The sequence below is a fragment of the Pipistrellus hanaki genome, assembly GCF_964339955.1.
Source record: "Pipistrellus hanaki genome assembly, chromosome: 16".
NCBI lineage: Eukaryota > Metazoa > Chordata > Mammalia > Chiroptera > Vespertilionidae > Pipistrellus > Pipistrellus hanaki.
In genome coordinates, this window is record NC_140518.1 from 31,674,238 (window position 1) to 31,697,300 (window position 23,063).

The 23,063-nt window shown below is 37.8% G+C and overlaps 1 protein-coding gene across 2 annotated transcripts in view; it reads left to right on the plus strand.

Annotated features, from left to right (window-relative positions):
- The first annotated feature begins 2,457 nt into the window (after nt 1-2,457).
- The window catches only part of GOSR1 (golgi SNAP receptor complex member 1), a 38,281-nt gene continuing 17,675 nt past the window's right edge, over nt 2,458-23,063 (plus strand). Inside the window, exons 1-6 of one of the 2 annotated variants that reach the window (XM_084863049.1) lie at nt 2,458-2,568; nt 4,926-5,046; nt 10,001-10,088; nt 10,485-10,592; nt 13,807-13,898; nt 16,507-16,581. In XM_084863049.1, the coding sequence (XP_084719175.1) occupies nt 2,538-2,568; nt 4,926-5,046; nt 10,001-10,088; nt 10,485-10,592; nt 13,807-13,898; nt 16,507-16,581 (515 nt within the window). In that variant the 5' untranslated portion in view covers nt 2,458-2,537. The remainder of the gene's footprint in view (nt 2,569-4,925; nt 5,047-10,000; nt 10,089-10,484; nt 10,593-13,806; nt 13,899-16,506; nt 16,582-23,063) is intronic. The other variant, XM_084863050.1, reaches the window with a different exon arrangement.

Genomic DNA, 23,063 nt, shown 5'->3' on the forward strand with positions numbered 1-23,063 from the left:
TCCTTACTAGAGTAAGCTGATAGGACCCTACCTTCTGCAAGAAGTTGCAGTCAACTAACTGTCTCTGGAGGCAGAAGATGTCCTCTGAAGCCTCACATGATGGTACACATGCTAACCTACAATATGCAGCATCCAATCAAAAGTTAACTGTTGTTATCTAAAGACAACAGGAAATAATGAAAGGTCAAGAAGAAAAAAACTCCATGGGAGTTACAGACTTTCATTTCAGTCAGAAACTTTAAAATAATGGTGATGAATATAAGAAAGTAGAAGGCAATATGAAGAATTTTAGCAAATAAAAAGAACCAAAATGCGTTTTGGTTCTGTACAAGATGTAGTAGATGTATGTATTTCTCTTCCACTAAGCATAGCAAAAAACAAACAAAAAACCACCCTCGTGCATTATATATAAAACAAACACTAAATCTCAGAATGGTGGAAGGAGGAGGCAGAACAGATAGGGACATCAGGATCCAAGAAACAACACATTGTGAGTTCCCTGGGTTATCTTTCTGCCTTATAAATCCCATAATGGGTGTTGCCTCATATCCCATAATGCAGGGGTCCTCAAACTTTTTAAAGTGGGGGCCAGATCACGGTCCCTCAGAGAGCTGGAGGGCCGGACTATATGAACTACTAATTCCTACTGTAACACCTTGGCTGCGCTCACTGCCCAAAAAACCTGGCGGGCAGGATCAGACTTCCCTGGGGGCTGCATGTGGCCTGCGGGCCGTAGTTTGAAGACCCCTGCAATGGGTACTAGAGAAACTGGCAACCTAGAAATGTCAAAGGGGATAGGCAGGGGGGATAAGAGCCCAAAGAAAAGACTTCCTTGGCCAAAGAACCAGGAAAGAGGCGGCCTATCAAGATCAAGACAGAATAGTTTTAGACAATAATTGCATTACTCAAGCCAAAGGCTCAGAAAAAAAGGGAGTCCTGTCTCTATCCACTGCCAGCAAAGGCTGAGTGGGAAGCCCACACGCCATGCTCACCCGGCTGCAATGAAGCCACCCTCCCCACCTTCTGGGTGGTGTCAGAGAAGGCCCAGAGAGGAGCCAGGACTTGCACCCTGCACAGCGGTAATGCAGTAACGAGGTATCAAGAGGTCAAGGGAGAGCCTGCACTGCCACTCCCCGCAGCAGGAACAAGGAAGCTCCCCACCTCCCCTGCCAGCACGCCGTCATAGAAGTTCTGCTCAAACGGAGATCTGAATAAGATGCAGTGTCTTCGAATACCTAAAATATTTAGGATACCATCTTTAAAATCACTCATTACACCAAGAGCCCAGAAAATTTCCATTTGAATGAAAAAAGACAATGGATGCCAGCATCATGATGCCACAGATTTTGGAATTATCTGACAAGGATATAATAAAAATATTTTAATGAGCAATTACAAATAAACTTAGAAAAAAATGATAGTCTATCAAAGAGACTATATAATGAGGAACCAAATGGAAATTTTAGATGTGAAAAATACAACAATTTTAAAAAATGTCTATTGATTTCAGAGAGGAAAGGAGAGGGAGCGAAACATCAATGATGAGAATCATTGATCAGCTGCCTCCTGCACGCCCCCTCCTGGGGATTGAGTCTGCACCCCGGTATGTGACTGGAATCAAATCTGGGACCTTTCAGTCCACAGGCTGATGCTCTATTCACTGAGTCAAAAAGGCCAGGGCTGGAAAATACAATAATTTACAAAAACTCAGTGACTAGGCTCAACAGCAGAATAGAGGGGACAGAGGAGAGGCATCCATGTGTGAGTGAGCAGGAGGACAAAACAGTACAAATGATCCAAAATGAACAACAGAATGTAGGGGGAGGGGGGGGGCGGATTAGTAGGCCCTCAGAGATACTTAAGACCTTAACAAAAGATCTAGTATCCATGTCATTGGAGTTCCAGGAGAAGAGCGGGGTCAGGAGGACACACGTGGAAGCAGGTAGCACACACTTGCTAGATTTGGTGTCTGGCAAGGAAAGAGGGCTGGGATTGGAACTACTGCGGACAGAACGGAAGGCGACCCGTGCAGAAGGGCACGAAGGTCAGAGGTCCCGGGATCATGGAGCACCGCGGAGGAGAGGGGCATTTGGGGGGAGGGGGGCAGATAGGATGAAGGGATCAGTCTTGGGAAGAAAGGGGCCTCTGGCTCTGAGAAGGGAAAGAGGCCAGAAGGTGGCGAGAAGGTGGGGCAAACAGGGAGCTGTGTCCGAGGATGACGTTCTTCTCAGCCAGGTAGGTCCTGTCGAGAGAGAGGATGGACCGAGCAGAGGGCGATGGTGCGATGAGGAAACCGTGGAGCGCAGAGAACCGCTATGAGCATCAGAAAACCAGGAGTGTCCGGCACCGAGCCCATGAGATGTCTCAGTCGCGCCCCTCCAAGGGTGTCCAGTGACCCACTGGCCGCCAGGTGGCGCTGTCTGCGGAAGCTCACGTATCCCAGCGTCCCTGGCGCCAGGGAGGAAGAAGGCGCGGAGGCGACGCTCTGGCCCGCAGCGCCCGGACTCTCGTCTCCCGGCTGACGTCGGACAACAAAGATGGCGGCGGGAACCAGCAATTACTGGGAAGGTAAGGGCGAGGCCTTCTGCCGGACCTCGCCTGGGGGCGGGGGGGCTGAGAGAGGACCGGGTGTTGGGGGTGGCAGCAGAGGAAACAGCCTGGCCTCCGGACGGCCGGGCGGAGGGGCAGGGCGTCCAGGGGGAGCCTCGGGGCCTCGGGACTGAGGAGGAGGAACCGCCCGGGGCAGGAGGCTGCTGACCCGAGGGGCGGCGGGGCCCGGGGCTGGGGTCCCTCCCACCCGGAGGGCTGAGCCGGGATGGAGAGGGAGACCGGGCTGGGCGGCCGGAGGAGAGCTAGGCGGAGAGCCAGGCGGAACCCGGACCACGGGGCTGTAGTGTGAGCTCTGGGATCGGGAAGGAAACGAGTGTTGGGCGAGGGCATCCCGCGGCCGGACCCTGGAGCGGCGCCTTGGACAGCTGGCGGGAGAGGAGGAGGCGGCACTCGGGCCCGGCGCGCCCCGGGGAAGCTGTGTGAGCGGAGGGTCTCCTCCTGCGGGTCCCCTGGCTGCTCCGGGCTGGGGCGCGGAGGTCGAGTCCGTTGGTTGGCGGAGGAAAGAACTGGGCCCATCCCCTCCGAGACCCGTTTTGTTAAACAGAGAAAGTTGGGAGAACCTGCGTGAATTGCAGTGATTGCGTTTGTGATACCTATTCTACAAAAAAAAGGAAAAGAAAAAAAGGACACACACACACACACACACACACACACACACACACACACAAACCCACTATCTTGTGATTTGACAAGTACGTTTCTTTGGTTCCTGAAAATGTGGTTGGATTACAGTGGACTCGTGTAAAAGTCATTTCCCGGATCTCAGTGACGGTAACACAGAGAAGGCTCCCTTTTTTTCTTTCTTCAAGTGTTTGCTTTACTGCAACCTAGAGACTGCTCTCTGAATTACTACCCCCACCCCCACCCCCAACCTATTTCCTATTCCTACCTACCCCTGAAGCCCCTGGCAGCCTCCACACACAGCAGGATTGTCCCTGTCAGCCACTGGGTCTAAGACACGTAATTCTATTGTAAGTTCTTGCCTACGGGCCTGTCGTCCTTTCCAAATGCTCTTCCTTGCTGTTTTCTACCGGAGAAGACAGTGGCTAATTAGAGAGAGGAGGGCCGATTGTCTCAAACGCATTTAAAAGGACTCTTTGGAATGTGCGCACTGGCTCGGAAATACTTTTTTGAATGTAGAAGTGGCTGTTGGCGTCTTGAATACTCGTCACGGGGCTGTGGTTTTTGAAGCACTTGTGCTGTCATCAGTGTAGCAGCTTGTTACTGACAACCTGCTCTGTGCCAGGTGCTTTCACTACAGGATTTCTAACGCACCGAAAACCCCTGATGACAGGGGTTTACAAAAACGAAAACCGGAGGCTTACAGGTGAAGTCGATTGTCAGTAAACCTCAGAGCCAGCTCTCAGAATCTCAGAACTTTTAGGCTGAGCTGAGGTTCCAACTGAGATTCGGTTTCTGGGGAAATATGCTCCCCTGGTTGCTGATGAGTATATTGAAATAATGGTTTGTATTCCTGTGTACTGAAAGAGGAGGTTCTTCCACGATTCTTCCTATGTTCCAGCCCTTTTCATTTTGACCTCCCCTTCACCATGAATGAGGTTACTCATAACAGGATGGGGGTGCTGGCACTGCTGCTTCTCTCACTCAGCCACTCCGATGCCAGACCAATTTCTCTGCTTGCTTGCTTGTTTCTGTTGTGTTAAAACTTACGCTGTTAGTTTCGTTACACCTTGTTAGTAGCTCATTGTCATTGTTAATCCCAGCCTCTCCAAATTTGAGTAAGCTTATTGAAAGACAGTGGTTTACATCTTTGTCAATGATTATATTGTTCTTAATGCTCAATCACTTCAGTCATTCTACTATTAAGAATTTCATGAGCCTAATAAAGGTTTGGGATACAAAGAGATAGGGACATCTCTGTCAAAAACAGTGATGGTTTCTTTTTTTATAAAGTTAAATGGTAAATTAATATAACGTTGGCCATAAACCGCAGTCAGTTTCTTTGTGATTCGGTGTTTTTTTTTGTTTTCCCCTGACTTACAGAATTTATTTGTTGCTATATAAATAATTTCAGGGGGGTTAGAACAGCATTTGTTGTCTAGTTGTCTTTTGGATAAAGCCGAAAATTTGCGTCTCCCCCTGCCTTTTTGTCCCGCCTGAAGTTGAAAATAAGTGACAGTTTGCTTTGCTGGGTACTTCTTTAGTTTCTTCCTTTTAAAACTTTTTAAAAATTGAATCTAGATCAATATATGATCATTTTCATAGTTTGTTTTCTTCAGAATAGCTTTGTGAATTTTATGTCTATTGATGGACTTCTTGTGTCTGAATTATTTGCTTTTATAATTTTGTTAAAGATCTCAGGAAACAGGCTCGACAGCTGGAAAATGAACTTGACCTGAAACTAGTCTCCTTCAGTAAACTGTGCACGAGTTACAGTCACAGCAGCGCCCGAGATGGAAGACGCGACAGGTATAGGTACTACCAGATTCTCTCTCTTATGCCTTCAACTGCATTAAAAAATAAACTAAAATGTAGCTCTGTAATTTGTTCTGTTGGTGAATTTTTTTTGTATTTTATTTTTATGTTATTGTTTGTTTTTGTTTCAGTGACTTATAAAAATTCTTAATTCTTGAACTAGTATTTATTATATTTGGGATTCTTAGTCAAAGATTGTGACAGTGTCAGTAGGAAAAGGCTAAGGCTTACGAATGAGCTAGTGTCAGAAATAAGTTTCTAGGTCAATCAGTTTAAGGAAATGTGGTTCATTTGTCCATATTGTATTCTTAGATCTTCTCCGATTGCTAAATGGATGTGAGGAACTACCCACATGCCAAGCGCATATACTGCTATTCTGGCATTTTAGAATGAATCTAATGCAGTGTATATCCTCCTTATTAACCATCTAAGCTATTTTTAATTTTGGTTCTTTCATGAGAAACCAGTAGATACTATATTGAGTGTATAGAAACTGTGTTTTTTTAATTAAGGTAACATTGGTAATAACATATAAGCTGCAGGTGTACAGCATCGCAATCGGACATGTGTGTGCACTGCAGTGTGTTCACCACCAAAAGCCCAGTTTCCATCTGTCACCGTACATTTGACCCTCTTTACCCATGTTTGCCCTCCTCCTATTCTCCTTTCCCTCTGATAACTGCCCATCTTTTGTCTGTATCTATGAGTTTATTTTGTTTCTTTTTTGTATTTCATATATGAGTGAAATCATACGGTTTTTGTCCTTTTCAGTCTGTCTTACTTAGCACAATATCCTCAAGGTCCGTCCGTGTTGTCACAAATGGCAGTAGTTCATCTTTTTCATGGCTGAGTCCATTCATTCATTGATGGATACTTAGATTATTTCCATACCTAGGCTACTGTAAATAATGCTGCAGTAATATAGGGGTGCATATATCTTTTTAAATTAGTGTTTTCATAGTCTTCAGATAAATACCCAGAAGAAGAACTGATGGGTCATATGATGGTTCTGTTGGAAAATGTATTCTTTTTTTTTTTTTTTTTTTTAAATATATTTTATTGATTTTTTACAGAGAGGGAGGGAGAGGGATAGAGAGCCAGAAATATCAATGAGAGAGAAACATCCATCAGCTGCCTCCTGCACACCCCCCACTGGGGATGTGCCCACAACCAAGGTACATGCCCCTGACTGGAATCGAACCTGGGACCCTTCAGTCCGCAGGCCGACGTTCTATCCACCGAGCCAAACCGGTTTCGGCCTGGAAAATGTATTCTTATCTTTGAATCTTTTGCTCACTTTAGGTCATTCACTTGTTTCAAAAATATTAGGAAATATTTCAGACATGTAAAAAAGTATAAAGAATAATATATTTGATTCTCATGTTCTTATCTCCCACTTTAAGAAATAATCTTTACCAATTCAGTTAAGCCCCTGATGGCATTCATTTTTTTCATCTTCGTAATCTCCATATATATTTTATAGTATTTGTTTGTATTTCTAAACAATTCATAATATCCTACCAAAGTTATTTTGCAACTTGCTTTTTGGTTTAGCATTATCTTTGAGATTAAGCTATGAATACATTTAACTTGGTATACATTATTACATTATATTATTGTATCACAGTTTATTCTGTAGATGAACATTGTGTCCAACTTTCGCTAATTAATAGTAATATTAATAGCTGACAAAGAGTGTTTATCATGTGTCAACTACTATTATAAGAACTTTATATAAAGACTGCTGGGGCCCAGCCGCAGTGGCTGAGATCATCGACCTCTGAACCAGGAGGTCAGGGTTTGATTCCCAGTCAGGGCACATGCTTGGGTTGTGGGCACGATCCCCAGTATGGGATGTGCAGGAGGCAACCAATCAATGATTCTCTCTTATTGATGTTCCTGTCTTTCTCTGCCTTTCCCTTCCTCTCTGATATCAATAAAAATATATTTAAATTTTTAAAGATAGATGGGAACATTTTTTATCTATAAAAATGTTTTTATTTATCTCCCAGTGAAATTGCAGGTAGCAGAGTTGTTAGTTGTTATCTTCTCTATTTTACATGCTTTTGTGAGGATTGGCCACGGGTGTGATATTTTTCTCAACTAATAATAATGAAAACTGACCTTGGATTTGAACCCAGGTCTTTCTATCCCCACTGTCTAAAACTTTCTATGTACATTCCAACAAAAGACTCATTCCAGAACTATAGCCAAACTATTGCTTCCTTTTTAATTATATATATATATATATATATATATATATATATATACGTACATATGTGTGTGTATATATATATATATATACACACATATACATATACATACACACACACACACACACACACACATATATATATAATTGTTGACAGTGTTACAGATGTCCCTGATATTCCCCTTGTTTTTTTTTTAATAGGGCACATTATTAAAGAATTAAAGATAGCAGGGCCATATTGACCATAGGGTCGAAAAATAAGCTATTGGCATGTCACACACAGCTTAATTGCACTGCATTGCTTTGGACTCACCTCTACTTAGCAAGTAAAAGAATGAGGAGGAATGTTCCTTTGTATATATTAAGCATATTTCCTGAATTTAAGTCTCCCACTTGGCTATGCCAGTGATTATATACCAGTAATTTTAAAACTCCACATAGTTAAGAGATACAATTACATGATAATTTTTCTATGTTTTCTATGCTTCATGAACTTAATACTTTTGTGACTCCTTTAAAGGAAAACTATCTTGAAAACATTCCCGGAGAAATTCTGCAACAAAACTGGGACCAACTTTGTGGAATTACTTCAGCCTAACTGTCCCCTTCGATAAGAAACTTAAGGCCATGAGGAGCAAGATCCACTCTGCATTCTTTTTTTTCTTTCTTTTCTTTTCAAATTGCATTCTGAAGTGTTTTGTTTGTTGCTCAGGTTGAAAGCATGTCATGATGAATAAATTCAGTGATGAGCAATTTTTTAGTTTCTGTATTTGAAGAACTTACTGGCTTATGAATCATCACATACCTATAAAATGAATTAAATTTAACTGAATTTTAGTATTGTGGAGAATGAGTTTTTGACCATTTCCCTGGACTCACATATTCTCCTGAGAGTGGTGAATGTAGAGATTTGCCTCCTCATTTATTCAACAAGCATCTATTAATCGCCTACCATGTGCCAAGCAGAATTTTAGCAGCTAGATATATAGATGAATGAGACACAGACATTTTCCCTTCTCAGAGAGCTTACATTCATTGACCAGTTTTTCTTTTTCATATGTCCTGTAGGGGAGGATTTGGGTTAGTAGTATATGGAGAAGTTTTGTCCAGGCACATTTTAAGATACAACTACAGAACCGTGGCTTGGCTCTGACACATAATAAAGAGCTGGAGCCATGGCGGGGCTTAGTTGTTTGGAGCAGCATCCCCTGCACCAGGAAAGGTTTGATTCCTGGCCGAGGCACATGCTGTACCTAGGTTGCAGGCTTGGTCCAGTGGGGCATGTAAAGGAGGCAACCTATCAATGTCCTTCTCTCACATCGATGTTTCTCTTTCCCTCCTTCTCCTAAAAATCAGTTTTAAAAATTTGTAAATATGAAAAACTAATCTATAGAGATAGAAGAAGAAGAATGGTTTCCTTGGGGTGGGCATTGACTGGGAAGAGGCACAAGAAAACTTATTGAGCTGAAACGGGTTTGGCTCAGTGGATAGAGCATCGGCCTGCGGACTGAAGGGTCCCGGGTTCGATTCCGGTCAAGGGCATGTACCTTGGTTGCAGGCACATCCCCAGTAAGGGGTGTGCAAGAGGCAGCTGGTCGATGATTCTCTCTCATCGATGTTTCTAGTTCTCTATTCCTCTCTCTTCCTCTCTGTAAAAGATCAATAAAATATATTTTAAAAAAAGAAAACTTCTTGAGTCGATGGAAATATTCTCGATTTTTACATTGTTGGTTATATGGGTATATGAATATACAAAAAAAGGCATCAAGTTATACTCGTGATTCTTGTATTTTTCTGCATATAAATTACACTTCTAGATATAATACTCTAAAAAGACTATGATATTACCTACGCAGTATTCTAGCAGAGAATGCATAACCTCAGTCTACTCACAAGGAAATATCAAATGAACAAGAATGAGGAACTTAATTTTAAACAAATGTTAATACATAAAATGCCCCCCAAAATGACTGTTGAAATGTTCCAGATTAAAGAGCTATGGCGACATGACAACTGAATGCAATAGCTGACCCTAGATTGACTCCTAAACTGGAAGGGAAGAAAGCTATAAATGACTCTATTGGGACTACTGACAGCAGGTTAAATAAAAGTGTGCCAGTATAAGCTTACGAAGTTAACTATACTATAGTGATGTAAGAGAGTATCTTGGTTCTTAGAATATACACCCTAAGAATTAAAGGTAAAAAACCATGTTATTATTCAGAGAGAGCAAGTGATACATGGGATAAGATAAATCTATGTGGGTTTTCTTCTCATTTCTTCTTTTAATTTTTCAAATTTTTATACATTTGAAATTATTTCCAAATAAAAAGGTGTGTGGTTTTTTTTCTTTTAAAAAAATTCGTTTCTTGCCGAGACCGGTTTGGCTCAATGGATAGAGCGTCGGCTTGGGGACTGAAGGGTCCCGGGTTCGATTCCGGTCAGGGGCATGTACCTTGGTTGCGGGCATATCCCCAGTGGGGGGTGTGCAAGAGGCAGCTGATCGATGACTCTCTCTCATTGATGTTTCTAACTCTCTATCTCCCTTCCTCTCTGTACAAAATCAATAAAATATACTTAAAAAAATAAAAATAAAAATAAAAAATAAAAAAATTCGTTTCTTAAGAAACAGAAAGAATGGCTTAGGGATTATACTTAACCTCTTTAAGAATAATTACCTTATTATTTTAAGGATGTTTTAGTTTTAAGTAATGGATTCTCTTTATTTGAACTTCTCTTTAGCTCTGACACAACACCTCTTTTAAATGGATCAAGCCAAGACAGAATGTTTGAAACAATGGCAATTGAGATTGAACAGCTTTTGGCAAGGGTAAGGACTTCTGTTATGGCTTTTTTGCTAATAATTGTTTATTTGTTAGATATGGTACTAGATTATATTAACACAGACATTTATTGAAGTCACCACCTTTTCATTCAACATGTGTGCTTCCTAAGCAGCTTGAATTTTGATCACAGCTATTTTCAGGTCCCCTGAGAGTGTGTGTGTGTGTGTGTGTGTGTGTGTGTGTGTTTAACTGTTATGTATTACTTGGTGGAAGTACTGAATACTTGCATACTAGCTTCTTGTTTTTGGTTTATTTGTTGCTGTTAGCCAAAGGGCAAACAGGCAAATAATTTCTTTTATCTCTTTATAGTGCTTTCTAAAATATATATTTTCCCCTTTCTCTTCTCTCTCTCTCTCTCTCTTTTTTTTTTTTTTTTTTAGCTTACAGGAGTAAATGATAAAATGGCAGAATATACCAACAGTGCAGGTGTCCCCTCCTTGAATGCAGCACTGATGCACACATTACAGCGACATAGAGACATATTGCAGGTAATCCTCTGGGCTTGAGGGTTTTATGTTGTTATAATAGATTGTGTGCACATGTATTTAAGAGAACACGGGGAAATCCTCTGAGAGGATAAATGCCATGCTAGAGAAGTTTGTCTCGTTTTATTTTTTTTCTTGGTATTATAAATTCTGAAAATGTCTGATATCTAAGAACTCTTGCTTTTTCCTAGTGAAAATGAATGCTATTCATCCGTAGGTAAGTAAACCGTGGGAAACCGTGCTAGCTAACTGAAACAGGGAAATAGCCAATGATCATGCATCGGCAATACTGTGGCTTAGAGTATACTTCCATTAGCCTTCGAAGGTAACATGGAGGAGGAATAATTTACTATATTTAGAATATTGTTTGAGAAAATATTAAAAGTGTAACAACAAATGAAATAAACTCTTAAAACATTTATATATGGGATGTTAATATATACTATAAAATAGGAGGGCAAATCTTTTTTTTTTTTTTTTTAATATATTTTATTGATTTTTTACAGAGAGGAAGAGAGAGGGATAGAGAGTTAGAAACATCGATGAGAGAGAATCATCGATCAGCTGCCTCTTGCACACCTCCTACTGGGGATGTGCCTGCAATCAAGGTACATGCCCTTGACCGGAATCGAACCCAGGACCTTTCAGTCCGCAGGCTGACGCTCTATCCACTGAGCTAAACCGGTCCCAGTGAGGGCAAATCTTTTTAATATTGAAAAAATTTAGCAGCCATTTCTAATTTAAAAACTGTTAAAAGTAGGAATAGAAGAATACTTTAGTTGCCTAATGCAAAAAAAGTGTATTTTAGATTAAAAGTTAGCATCATGCTCAATAATAAAGCACAATAAAAACATTCCCATTAAAGGAAAAAAAAAAAAAAAAAAAAAAAAAGAAGAAGAAGAATACCCACTATGCTTAATATTGTTTTGGAAGTTTTTTGTGGTATACAAAATCTGTATTATGTGGCAGTGAAGAGATTATGTAGCTGATACAACCAAAGAAAACTTAGGAACAAATTCAGAGAGATGATTGATCACTTCCTATCTAATAAAAGGTTAATTAATATACAAATAGACCAAATGGCAGAATGGCCAGTTGCTATAGTGCACACTGATCACCAGGGGGCAGGCGCTCAATGCAGACGCTGTCCCCGCTGGTCAATGTGCTCCCACAGGGGGAGTGCTGCTCAGCCAAAAGCCCCAAGCCTCTCCCAGCTCTGCGGCAGCGCTAAAGATGTCTGACTGAGGGGGGAGCAGGCCTAAAGCCGGCAGTCGGACAAACCCCCAAGGACAAAACCCCAAGGGCTCTTGGATTGCAAGAGGGCACAGGCCAGGCTGAGGAGACCCACACCCCAAATGTATGAATTTCGTGCACCAGGCTTCTAGTTAATATATAAAGGCAAGTAGTTTTTCTCATACAAACAATAACCTGTTTGAAAATACAATGGAAGAAATTATAACATCCTTATGTATAAATGTAATAAGATGGATAGGATTGGAATGCATAAAACTCTTGAGAAATGTAAAATATTTACTCTGCTTTTGGATGGGAAGATTTCTCTCTAAATCATCCTATAAATTGAATGCATTTCCAGTGAAAGTAACAGATTTTCTCATTTATTTGTTCTTTTTTTTTATATTGCAAAATGATTTGGAATCATAGACATACAAGATTAACCAAGAAAAAACCTGAAAATGAAGATAAGTATTATAGTAAAGGATGCTTAGTTCTACCAGATACTAAAACCCGTGAAAAAGCTAGAAAAATTAAGACAGTATGATCCTAGAAAGGGATCAATGGAATTGAATAGAGTTTACTTATAGACCCAAATATGCATGGAAATTTAGTTTTACCATAAAGGTAGAATTTTACATCCTTAGGAAAAAGAGAGGTTGTAAAATAAATAGAGCTGTAACTATTGGCTAATTATTTGGGGGGTGGGGAGGAACCAAACCTCAAATTCTATTTCATTTCTCCCATCCAGAATAAATTCCAGATGGAGTAAAGATTTATATGTAGAAAAAGAAAGTTCAGAAAAAAGCAAGGATGAATTTATCCATTTTGGGTAGTAAAGGACTTTCTAAGCAAGACCTAACACCAGAAACTACAAAAAATAACTTGCTTACTATACAGAGAAATAATAGAAATAAGAAAAAAAAATAGTTTAATATAAAAATGGGCAAAGGATATTAACTTATATACAGAAAATGAATTGCCAGAGCCATAAAAAGATATATATTGATAAATGTAAGATTCTTTGATCTAATTATTCTGGTAGGCATTTACTCTTTAAATGCACTTTAATAAGGGAGAGAGAATTCAATAACATATATATACAAGAATTTATTGTGGCATTTTTTAATAGCAAATAAAACAACTAAAATGTTCATCGATAGTCATTTTATTATGATAGGCGTAGATAGGTTTATATTTGATAATATGGAAAGATTACTTGATAACTTTTGAACTATAAAGCGCGTTGTACAGAAGAAGTTAGTATGAGTTCTTTAACATAAATGAAAACTAGATAAGCTTGTATATGTAAGAACATATTTCCTGAAAGGAAATTAAAGTGATGATAATGTTGTAAGCTGTGGAGCAGGATGGTTTCTACTTTTCTTTCAGTGCTCTTCTAGTATTCTCTCCATGTCCGTGTATTATTTTTGTTTTTTAAAGGGTCAATAGGGACTTTCTGGGAAATGGGATTGATTTTCATCTTTTTGTACTTCTCTGACTTAAAAAATATGTTAGTAGGAAAAAAAAGCATTTAAAGCTTATTTTGTTCTTTACTTTTAGTTCTGTTCTTCACTCTGATTGGTTTAAGAATTAAATTTCTATGGGCGTTCCAAAAGAGTGAAATTTTAAAATAAGCCCATTGGGTGCACTAATGAGTAGAAAAAGCTTCAGGTTTTATCCTAGGCTATTGGAGGACATTTTATCTTAGAATCATTTTTTACTTTACAACTCTGCCTCATAAGACAAGATACGAGAAGATCCGAAGGACGGTGATTTGAGCACTCTTACTCTGCCGTCATTTAACAGAAGTCAGTCATTCTTCAGGAAAGTTATTATAATGTAATTTTTTTCCTCTTGGCAGATTGACTTCTTAAATAGTAGTTTTCTTGACAGAAGTTTATAATATGACAATACATACTGGCTCAGTAAGATTAAAAGATATAATTGGTTTACATTGAGACTGGATATTGATTTATTGCAGGATTATACACATGAATTCCATAAAACCAAAGCAAACTTTATGGCAATACGGGAAAGGGAGAACCTCATGGGATCAGTACGAAAGGATATTGAGTAAGTTACCTTTTATGTTATTTTGTAGGATGTTCAGATTTATATTTTGGGTATATCCATGATTATCAGCAAATTGAGTGGCAGAATCATGGTTTAGATTTAAAGGTTTCTAATGTCTATTTCACTGTGCTTTGAATGGTCCGAGTCTACTTTCCTGGTTTTAGTCCCAGCTTCCCCTAGTTTTATTGCCTCCTGCCAACCTTGGCTTTCCTGTCTTAATTCAAAGTCCAGCTTACATGATACCTTCGTGAGTAAAATTTTCTCTGATCCCCTACCACCCACCTTAAGAATTATAACGTTATCAGTAACTGAAGCTCTTTGTGTTTTGCTTCCTGATTATGACCTACCTACCCCTCTGTCTTGTCCCTACAATTATATATTCAGGAAACTATTAAAGTAGCTTTTACTTTCCTGGAATCTGAACTATATCTGTTTTATTCCTAAAATTATAGCTGTATATAAAGTTATTTAAAAATTCCAATATCTTTATGCTGACCTTAATTCATAACATTAAAGGTTTGTTCTTTTCTTACATCCCTTTACCTCACATTCAATAATATATTCCAGAAGTTCATATATATTTTTGACATTTCTTTTTTTTAATCATCACCCTTGGATATTTTTCCCATTAATTTTTAGAGAGAGTGAAAGGGAGGGAGAAGAGGGGAAGAGAGAGAGAGAAACATTGATGTAAGAGGACACATCAACCTGTTGCCTCCCACACTTGCCCCAGTGGGTAGCAGGAATCAAACCTGCAACCGAGGTACATGTCCTTGACTGGGAATCAAGCCCAAGGCCCTTTGTCCCGGAGGCCAGCGCTCTAACCACTGAGAGCACCTGTCAGGGCCATTTTTTATTTATTTTTTCATAACTCAATATATCCAACAAGGCTGAATCTATTCAGCATCTAATTGAAGCTGAAGACTTCACACTTTTGATGCCTATCATTGTCTCACTTGTGATAAGCTTATGATACTCATATATCATAAGTATGTTACTTATGATTCATAAACTGTGATATACATTACCCATCATAAGATGAAGTAATCATGTGTACTCTGAGAAACACTTTCCTCAAGATTCTTTATTTTGTAAGAGTAAGATAGTTTTGCAGCAGAAATAATTTAGTATTCATTGCATTCAAAACTTTGTTCAAAACTCTAACCCACGATTATTCAGCCATCAAAGTTATGTTTCTACCTCCAGAAATTGTCTTGGAAAAATAATTTACTGTTTGTGTTTTACCTATGTTTTTTATTTTTAGACATATACTTTGTGTAACATATAGGAGTGTAAAGAAAGTAAACATTCTTGCCATAATTAGGAACCTTGTAATATTTTTTAGTTCTTAGGAACATGTAAATCTTTTAATTTCTAAACAGTCTGTTTACATATACCTCTTAAGAAATGCATTTCAGACCAGTGTAGGGAACAGCCTTTAATATACAGGCATTTAGCTTCCTCATAATTTGTGGAAATGACTAGAATACACCCCATTTTAATAATTTGTTTCCTGAGAGATGATCATAAAAGAAATATGTTAATCTATTCATCTAAACTATTTCCTGATCGCCGTCCATGAGTAAGACACTATGCCAGTCACAGTAAAAAGTAGCAATGAAAAGACCAACCTGGCCCTCTAGTGTTTGTAGGTAGGTAGGCACTTACTCAAATTAATATATGAGGCAGAATACAGTTAGTGAGATGAGATATAGTGGTAATAAATGACATTTTCAAGTTTTTGGCAATTACCATTTTTGGGGGTTTCATACAATCTTTTGGTATTTATAGCAATTATTGTATTTTATAAAGCGAGATATTAGGAGACTTATCTAAGGTCGCTAACTGGCTATATATTATAGATTTAAATCCAAACATCCTTCATTAAAGTCCAGTGTGTTCAGTTATAACATTCTGCTTTTCCTGGTGTTCTCTTTCCTGCTGTGCTTTGCTCATTAACTGCCTCTCAGCCAGTAGATGAGTTTCAGCAGTTTTGTCTTACTGCAGTATATGTGCAGTTACTAGAAGTTTTCATTTTTGTTCTTAATACATATTGTGAGTAAAGAACAGAAACATAGGAGTGTGATAGTAGTGACAAAAGGCATTTTCTTATAAATTTGAATGTGCTTAAGACCAAGATAAAAATCCTTAAGTATGCCAAAATCGGCAGATCATTATCTTCAGTTTAGTGCTCCTTACGCTTCAGTTGATGGACTACATGTACCATTAGGAGGGAATCATTCCATTTCAGTAGCTCTTCCATCCCACGTGCTGTGTAATATTAGTCCAACTTTTCTTTACTCTTGGAGAAAGTAAAATATAGGAGATAATAGACAAAGGAAAGTAAGATTTTTGTTTGTTTAAGAATATTAGATTATTTTGGTGAAAACTAATAAACTCTTAAGCGCAAATTAGAGCCATTAATATTTATTTTTAATAAATTTCATTTTTTAGGAGGAGATGAAAAGGAATATGCATTTTAATTGTTAATTTAAAACTAGAGGCTCAATTTGTCCACTTTGGGTATTACTAGAGTTAAGTCACATTGATCTTTTTTTTCTTGCAATATCTGCCAAAATGTTCTTTAATTTTCTCTATTTTGTTCTAGGTCATATAAAAGTGGGTCTGGAGTAAACAACAGAAGAACTGAACTATTTTTGAAAGAACATGAGCACCTTCGAAAGTAGGTATTACTGAATGTATGCATATACTACTGTAGTTTCCCATGCTTAGTAATCATTTGCTTACATAAGAAACTTTATGGTGTTTATTATAGTAAGTGCTTTTATCATTGTTAATTCATTTAATTCTTCTAGTTGACCCTGCTGAGTAGAAATGGAATTGCACTGTTTCACAATAATCAGAAAAGATAAGCTATCAATATAAAAAGTCTATATTCACATCACTTAATTGTCACCAGAAATGTGTGCTTTATCGCCTGTTTTTTCTTTAGCAAGTCTATTGCTCTAATAATTTTATCCATTTCTATAGGTTATTAGTAATAATACTGATGACTTACGTTTGAATGGCCTGATACCACTTACCTATGTCAAGAAGCGTTATAATGGGCAATTAGTCATCCATCAAACCCAAAGGAAATATCTTACTTTCTAAGAATTCAAAAGAAAATGCCTAAAAACCTGGTTAAACTACACACACACACATCTTAATGCAAGTCACGAGGCTCTGTCCCTGCTTCATTTATTTTTTTCTCTCATATGTACTGATTTCTTTATTTTCTTTGTATATTGTTATAGAATTTAGAATTAGGAAAATATCTCTGTGAACTCAGCCTCTAAGCACTTGAGCAGCTAGTATTCATAATAGTTAAATGTTATGAATTATTTTGATATTTGCTGCTGAAAGACATGCTCACATGAGCCTAATATGTACTGTCCAATTTATTTTTTATTTAAAGATTACCACTTCAAGTATAAACTGTTGAAATTAGAACATGGAAAGATCAAGACGTTTTAGAAGTCTGGGTGCTACTAGTGTCAGATAGTTTTTAGTGTTCTTCCTTAATCTGTTTATATTATTTGGCACAAGGGGGCAGTCTTTCCTATAGTATGTGTAGTTTATAGTTATTCATAGCTTGGTCATTCATTTGTATTTGATAAAGATCACCATAAACAGAATTTTTGCATACATTTATTGATAACGTTAGCCTAGATTATTAGTTAAGGTATTATCTTCCAGGTTTCTTCACTGTAAAATTACTGTTATTTCCAATTAATTAATTAACTAATTAATTAATATTGGGGAAGATGCTTTGAGACTGTGTAAATATTCTATTTCTCCTCAAACTTTATTTTTTTTATTGATTTCAGAGAGGAAGGGAAAGGAAGAGAGAGGTAGAAACATAAATGATGAGAGAATTATTGATTGGCTGCCTCCTGCATGCCCCCTACTGGGGATCAAGCCCACAACCCAGGCATGTGCCCTTGACTGGAATCGAACCTGGAACTCTTCAGTCTGCAGGCCAACGCTCTAGCCACTGAGCCAAACCAGCTAGGGCTCTCCTCAAACTTTCCCCACTAATAGCATCTATTAGTGAATCTTGCTTCTTCCTCAGTTATTACTGTGGTGTTTGCCTACTAGTGATTTTCTGTTTCCATCAGTTCTTGTACATTTATTAATTATAATTCTATGAAGAAGCACTGTTCTTTCTCCTTTACTTATTTTATTTAATTACTTGTCAATGTGAACTCATAGATACTTATCCTGTTGGTTATCATCCAGCACTGTTATTATTTTATTTTCAGATTGTTCCACCTTTGGCCATGGGAAGTTACTTCGGGTTAGCTTTTTTCATTGGCATGCCCCATCCTATTTTGAGCATTTCTTTTACTATTTGGCACCACAACATTTTCATGGTTTGTCATGTATTTTCCCTTCCTCGACTCTAGAATCAACCACTTCTGCAAGTAACCTTGGTCATTTTCATTGGAGAGTGGTTCAGAAGCTCAGATATGAGTGCTAGATGAGCTTTTTGCTAGTGAGGTTGCTTCTAGGCTTTTCCTTGCTAAATGTTCATATCTTTTTTTGCATCTACTAAGGTGATCATTGTTTTTTTTTCCCTTTATTGCTGCAATGTGATGAATTATGTTGATTATTTATTTCTTTCTTTTTTTAAATATATTTTATTGATTTTTTACAGAGAGAAAGAGAGAGGAATAGAGAGTTAGAAACATCAATGAGAGAGAATCATCGATCAGTTGCCTCTTGCACACCCCCCACTGGGGACGTGCCCACAACCAAGGTACATGCCCTTGACTGGAATCGAACCCAGGACCCTTCAGTCCGCAGGCCGATGCTCTATCCACTGACCAAACCGGTTTTGGCTATGTTGATTATTTTAAATACTAAATCTTGATTTCTAGAGCAAATCCCACTTTATTTTGATATATTTAGTATCCTTTTTATATATTTCTGGATTTTATTTTATTAAAAGTTTTTACATTATGCTGGTAAAGAATATCTTTAGTTTTCTTGAGATGTCTTTGTCTGGTTTTAGTGTGAGGGAAATAGTGGTTCTTTCTATTTGCTGAAGGAGTTTGTGCAAGTTTGGTATTATTTCTTCTTTAAATACTTTATAGAATTATCAGTGAATCCATCTCAGCCTGGACTTTTCATGTGGCAAAATTTTAAAATTATAATATCCTTTGTATATCATTAGCATATTACACTTTGATTGGTTGAATGAACAACCAGACGACTGGACACTTAGCATATTAGGATTTTCCATACGAACACCTATAAGCCTAGGTACTTTTGCCCCTACCTTGTATATTATTTAATAAATATCATATGATTCAGTTAAACACTGGTTGTATTATAACATCTGTGAATGGGATAACATAGTAGACTCTCAGCATTTCAAGATTGGACTTTAGCTTTCTTACCAATTAACAAACCCTCAGGGTTCATGGTGTATAGCTTTGTTAAGATACAAACCTGAATGTTACATGTTGAGAAGCTGGTGTTGGGGCAGTCAGTTGGCTGTGAGTACATCTAGCCTATCTGGACAGTGCTTATACTTCACCTCACTTCCAACTTTATGTTTGCTGCTTGTTGTTATTTACGTAGTAACTGCCATAAAGTGGCTTGTGCACATGCATACATATACTTTGTTTCTTTGTGAAACATTACCCCAGGGAGAAAACAGAAATAAAGGTATTGAGAGGGAGGTGATCCTAAGAAAGCAGTGCTCTTAAGTAGAAAAATGGAAAGTTAGTGGAAGAAACTATATGTAATAGTAGTCGTAACCATAAACTTGGGAATATGCAAAGATCTTCAGATAGATCCCTTATGTATGTCAGGGGTCATTTGTGTAATAGAGAATTGAATTTTTAGCCTATAAGAATTGGTAGCATTTGACTATTTCTCTATAAGTCTATCATTCTATTTGTGGAGTATTTTAAAATTACATATCAAAGCTCCATTTGTCTCACGTGGTGCAATTGTCTGCCTTTTGAAATAAATGGCAAAATTAATATTATTCTGAACATACTTTGCTTGTTTTTATGTTCACTGGATAATGTCTAATTTTACAAAGTAGGAATGACATAGGAGCTCTACTACAGAACTCATTTTTTTTCATTTGGAGCTATAATAAAATTAAATTCATCTTCAGTTGGTAGATGGCTTTCTTAAACAGTAAAAATTGAGTTGCAGGTGCTCTGCTATAGTGAGGAATTTTCTCTCCCCAGGTGTATTATCCATGACGGATATGATCCAAGACCCCCTTGGATAGTACCGAACTTTGTATATACTATGTTTTTTCCTATACATACATACATACCTATCATCAAGTTTAGTTTCTAAATTAGGCACAGTGAAAGATTAACAGCAATAACTAATAAACTAGAACAGTTATAACAATATCTGCAATAATAAAAGCATAATATGCTAATTAAACTGAATGTCCCTCCCGATGAAGCCAGGGCTCAAGGGAAGCCCAGGTCCCAGGTGCCTATCGGCGGCCAGAGGGGAGCCGGTGCCAGCAGCTGGGGGAAGGAAGGCCTACTCGTGCATGGATTTCATGCATCGGACCTCTAGTACTATGATAGAAGTTACGTGTTGTCGCCCGGTTGATGTGTGGCTCAGTGACCGAGCATTGACTATGAACCAGGAGGTTATGGTTCAATTCCCGGCCAGGGCACATACCTGGGTTGTGGGCTCAGTTCTCAGTGTGGGATGTGCAGGAGGCAGCTGATCAGTCATTCTCATCATTGGTGTTTCAGTCTCTTTCCCCCTCCCTTCCTCTCTAAAATCAATGTGTATATAGTTCTGTGTGGTCACTCGTTTTAGGGATGCCTTGTTGAAGTCTTTGTATAGGCTCAATGGTTTCTGGTTCAAGACACTGCCATCAGTTGGAACAACTTTTCTCTTTATATCTTCCACCCATGAATTTAATGCCCTTTTCATCTTAATGAAACACCATGTGGCTGTAATTTTTTCAGTTTGAAGTGCAACAGCAAAACCAGCATGAATTTCTATTTTTCCTTCTCCACAATTTTACAACAGAAGATTTATTCTTACCGTAGATATTAGCAACTTCAGCCTACAATTATTTTCTTTCCTTATTAATTTGAGAACGTTTGCATTTTCTCTTAAAGCACTTCACACCTTCTCTTTGGCATATCCAAATTGCCAGCATTACTATTTTGAACTTTGGGGCCATTATTAAGTAAAATAAGGGTTCCTTGATAGTCGATCTGATAATGGAAATGGCTACTGAGAGATCAGCAGGTGGGTGGCTTATACAGGCTGGATACACAGGACAAGGATAATTCACATCCCCAGTGGGACAGAGTGGAACAATGCAAGATTTCATCATGCTACTCAGACAGCATGCAACTTATGAACTGTGTATTTCTGAAATTTTCCATGTGATACTTTCAGACCATGGGTAACTAAAACTGCAGAAGGTGAAACCATGAGTAAGTGGGCACTACTGTATATATCCTATGGAAATTTATAAGGATTATTTCAGTGTTAATTCTGATTGCTATTTTATTATTACAACAAGTGTCTCATATATTGATTCATTTATTAAGTATTTGAGTGTCTCCTGTGTGCTAGGTATTGTACTAGACTCTAGGGAATCAAAGATGAATCAGACTCAGTCTCTAACCCATGGGAATTCATTCTGGTTAGAGAAATAATAAATATAATTATGATATCCTGTGAAATATTATATAAAAAGCATTAAATGAGATCATGTAAAAACTTAAATTTTGCTAAATTTTCCTCCAGCACATATTACAATGTCTGACATATGTTAAATGTTTGTTATGTTCTTGAATGAGTGATGAAGAGCAAAGAGCCATTAAAACATAATATTATAAAGAGGAATTAGTTCTGCCTAGATGTGCAGATGGGATGGGGAAGGTTTGACAAAGGATGTGACTTTTGAGCTGGACTTTGAAATATAAGCAACTTATTTTGAGAATCCTGAAAGAGGATTGCAGAGCAAGTGAGACACTATGAGACATAAAAGTGCTTTAATCTATGTCAACCATATATCTGTAGGCTCATACAGTTTACAAGATACTTTTGATTACATACAACGGATATGCAACAGGAAATCAAGTCTAAGTAGGGAAGAAATTTTTGTTTCTTTTTTCCCTTCCTGCAAAGTTTTTTAACCAAACGTTTTCCTACAAATACATTTTTTTTAGTGTCAACAAATTTGTTCAACTATAGCAGAAGCAGAAAGCTTACAAAAGAATACGGAGAATCACAGTTGTCATTTGTTGTTCTTTAGATAAATGATAAAGAAATGATTAAAATCCTTACAAACTACCTGAATCATAAAGAATCTATGAAACATTAAGTAAAAATTCTCTAACTTGTTTCTGAAACTAAAAAAAAAATAAAAAATAACTGGTATATCAATGGAAGCTAATCTGTTTACAGAAATAAAAATGGAACTATTTTTCATTATATGTAATGCTTCTTTCACATACTTGTAACTCATAAAACAATTTTTAATTAATCATAGCCATTCAGTAATATTATCAATCATGACCTTCATCAAACTATAAAGAATAACATGACTAATTACTCTTACATCCTAGAACCTGAGTTTCAGTCCAGGTTCAAGCACTTGGCTGCATGCACTTGCCTCATAGAGTTGTCCTAAGGCTCAAAGATAATGTAAACAAGACAGGGTGGCATTGTTGAAAAAAGACACAAATAGATCAATGAACAGAATAGAGAGCCCAGAGATGGGCCCACACAGAGTCAGCTGATCTTTGACAGAGAAGCAAAGGCAATTGATTGGAAAAAGATAGTCTTTTTAGCAAATGGTGCTAGATTTCTGCTTTCATCTTTGTTTTTCTAAATTTTCCAAATGTCTGTAAAATAAAAATGTGTTAGCACTAAAACAAATTTTTGTATTCTACTGCAGTTTAATTGTATTCAGTAAACAGACCTTATGGGTCTCTCTGGTTAATTGTAAGTGAAAGACTATCACCATAATGCTTGTTGTAAATGATCTGATTGGTTGATTATAACCTCATCAGTTGCAATTTACAAAGGGACCAATTTAAAATTTTTATTATGTACTTGCTTGTTTTCTCATTTACTTGCTTACACATTTAATTGTTATTTATTTATCCACCTACACTTAAGTTTAAAAGAAGATTCCAATTAAAT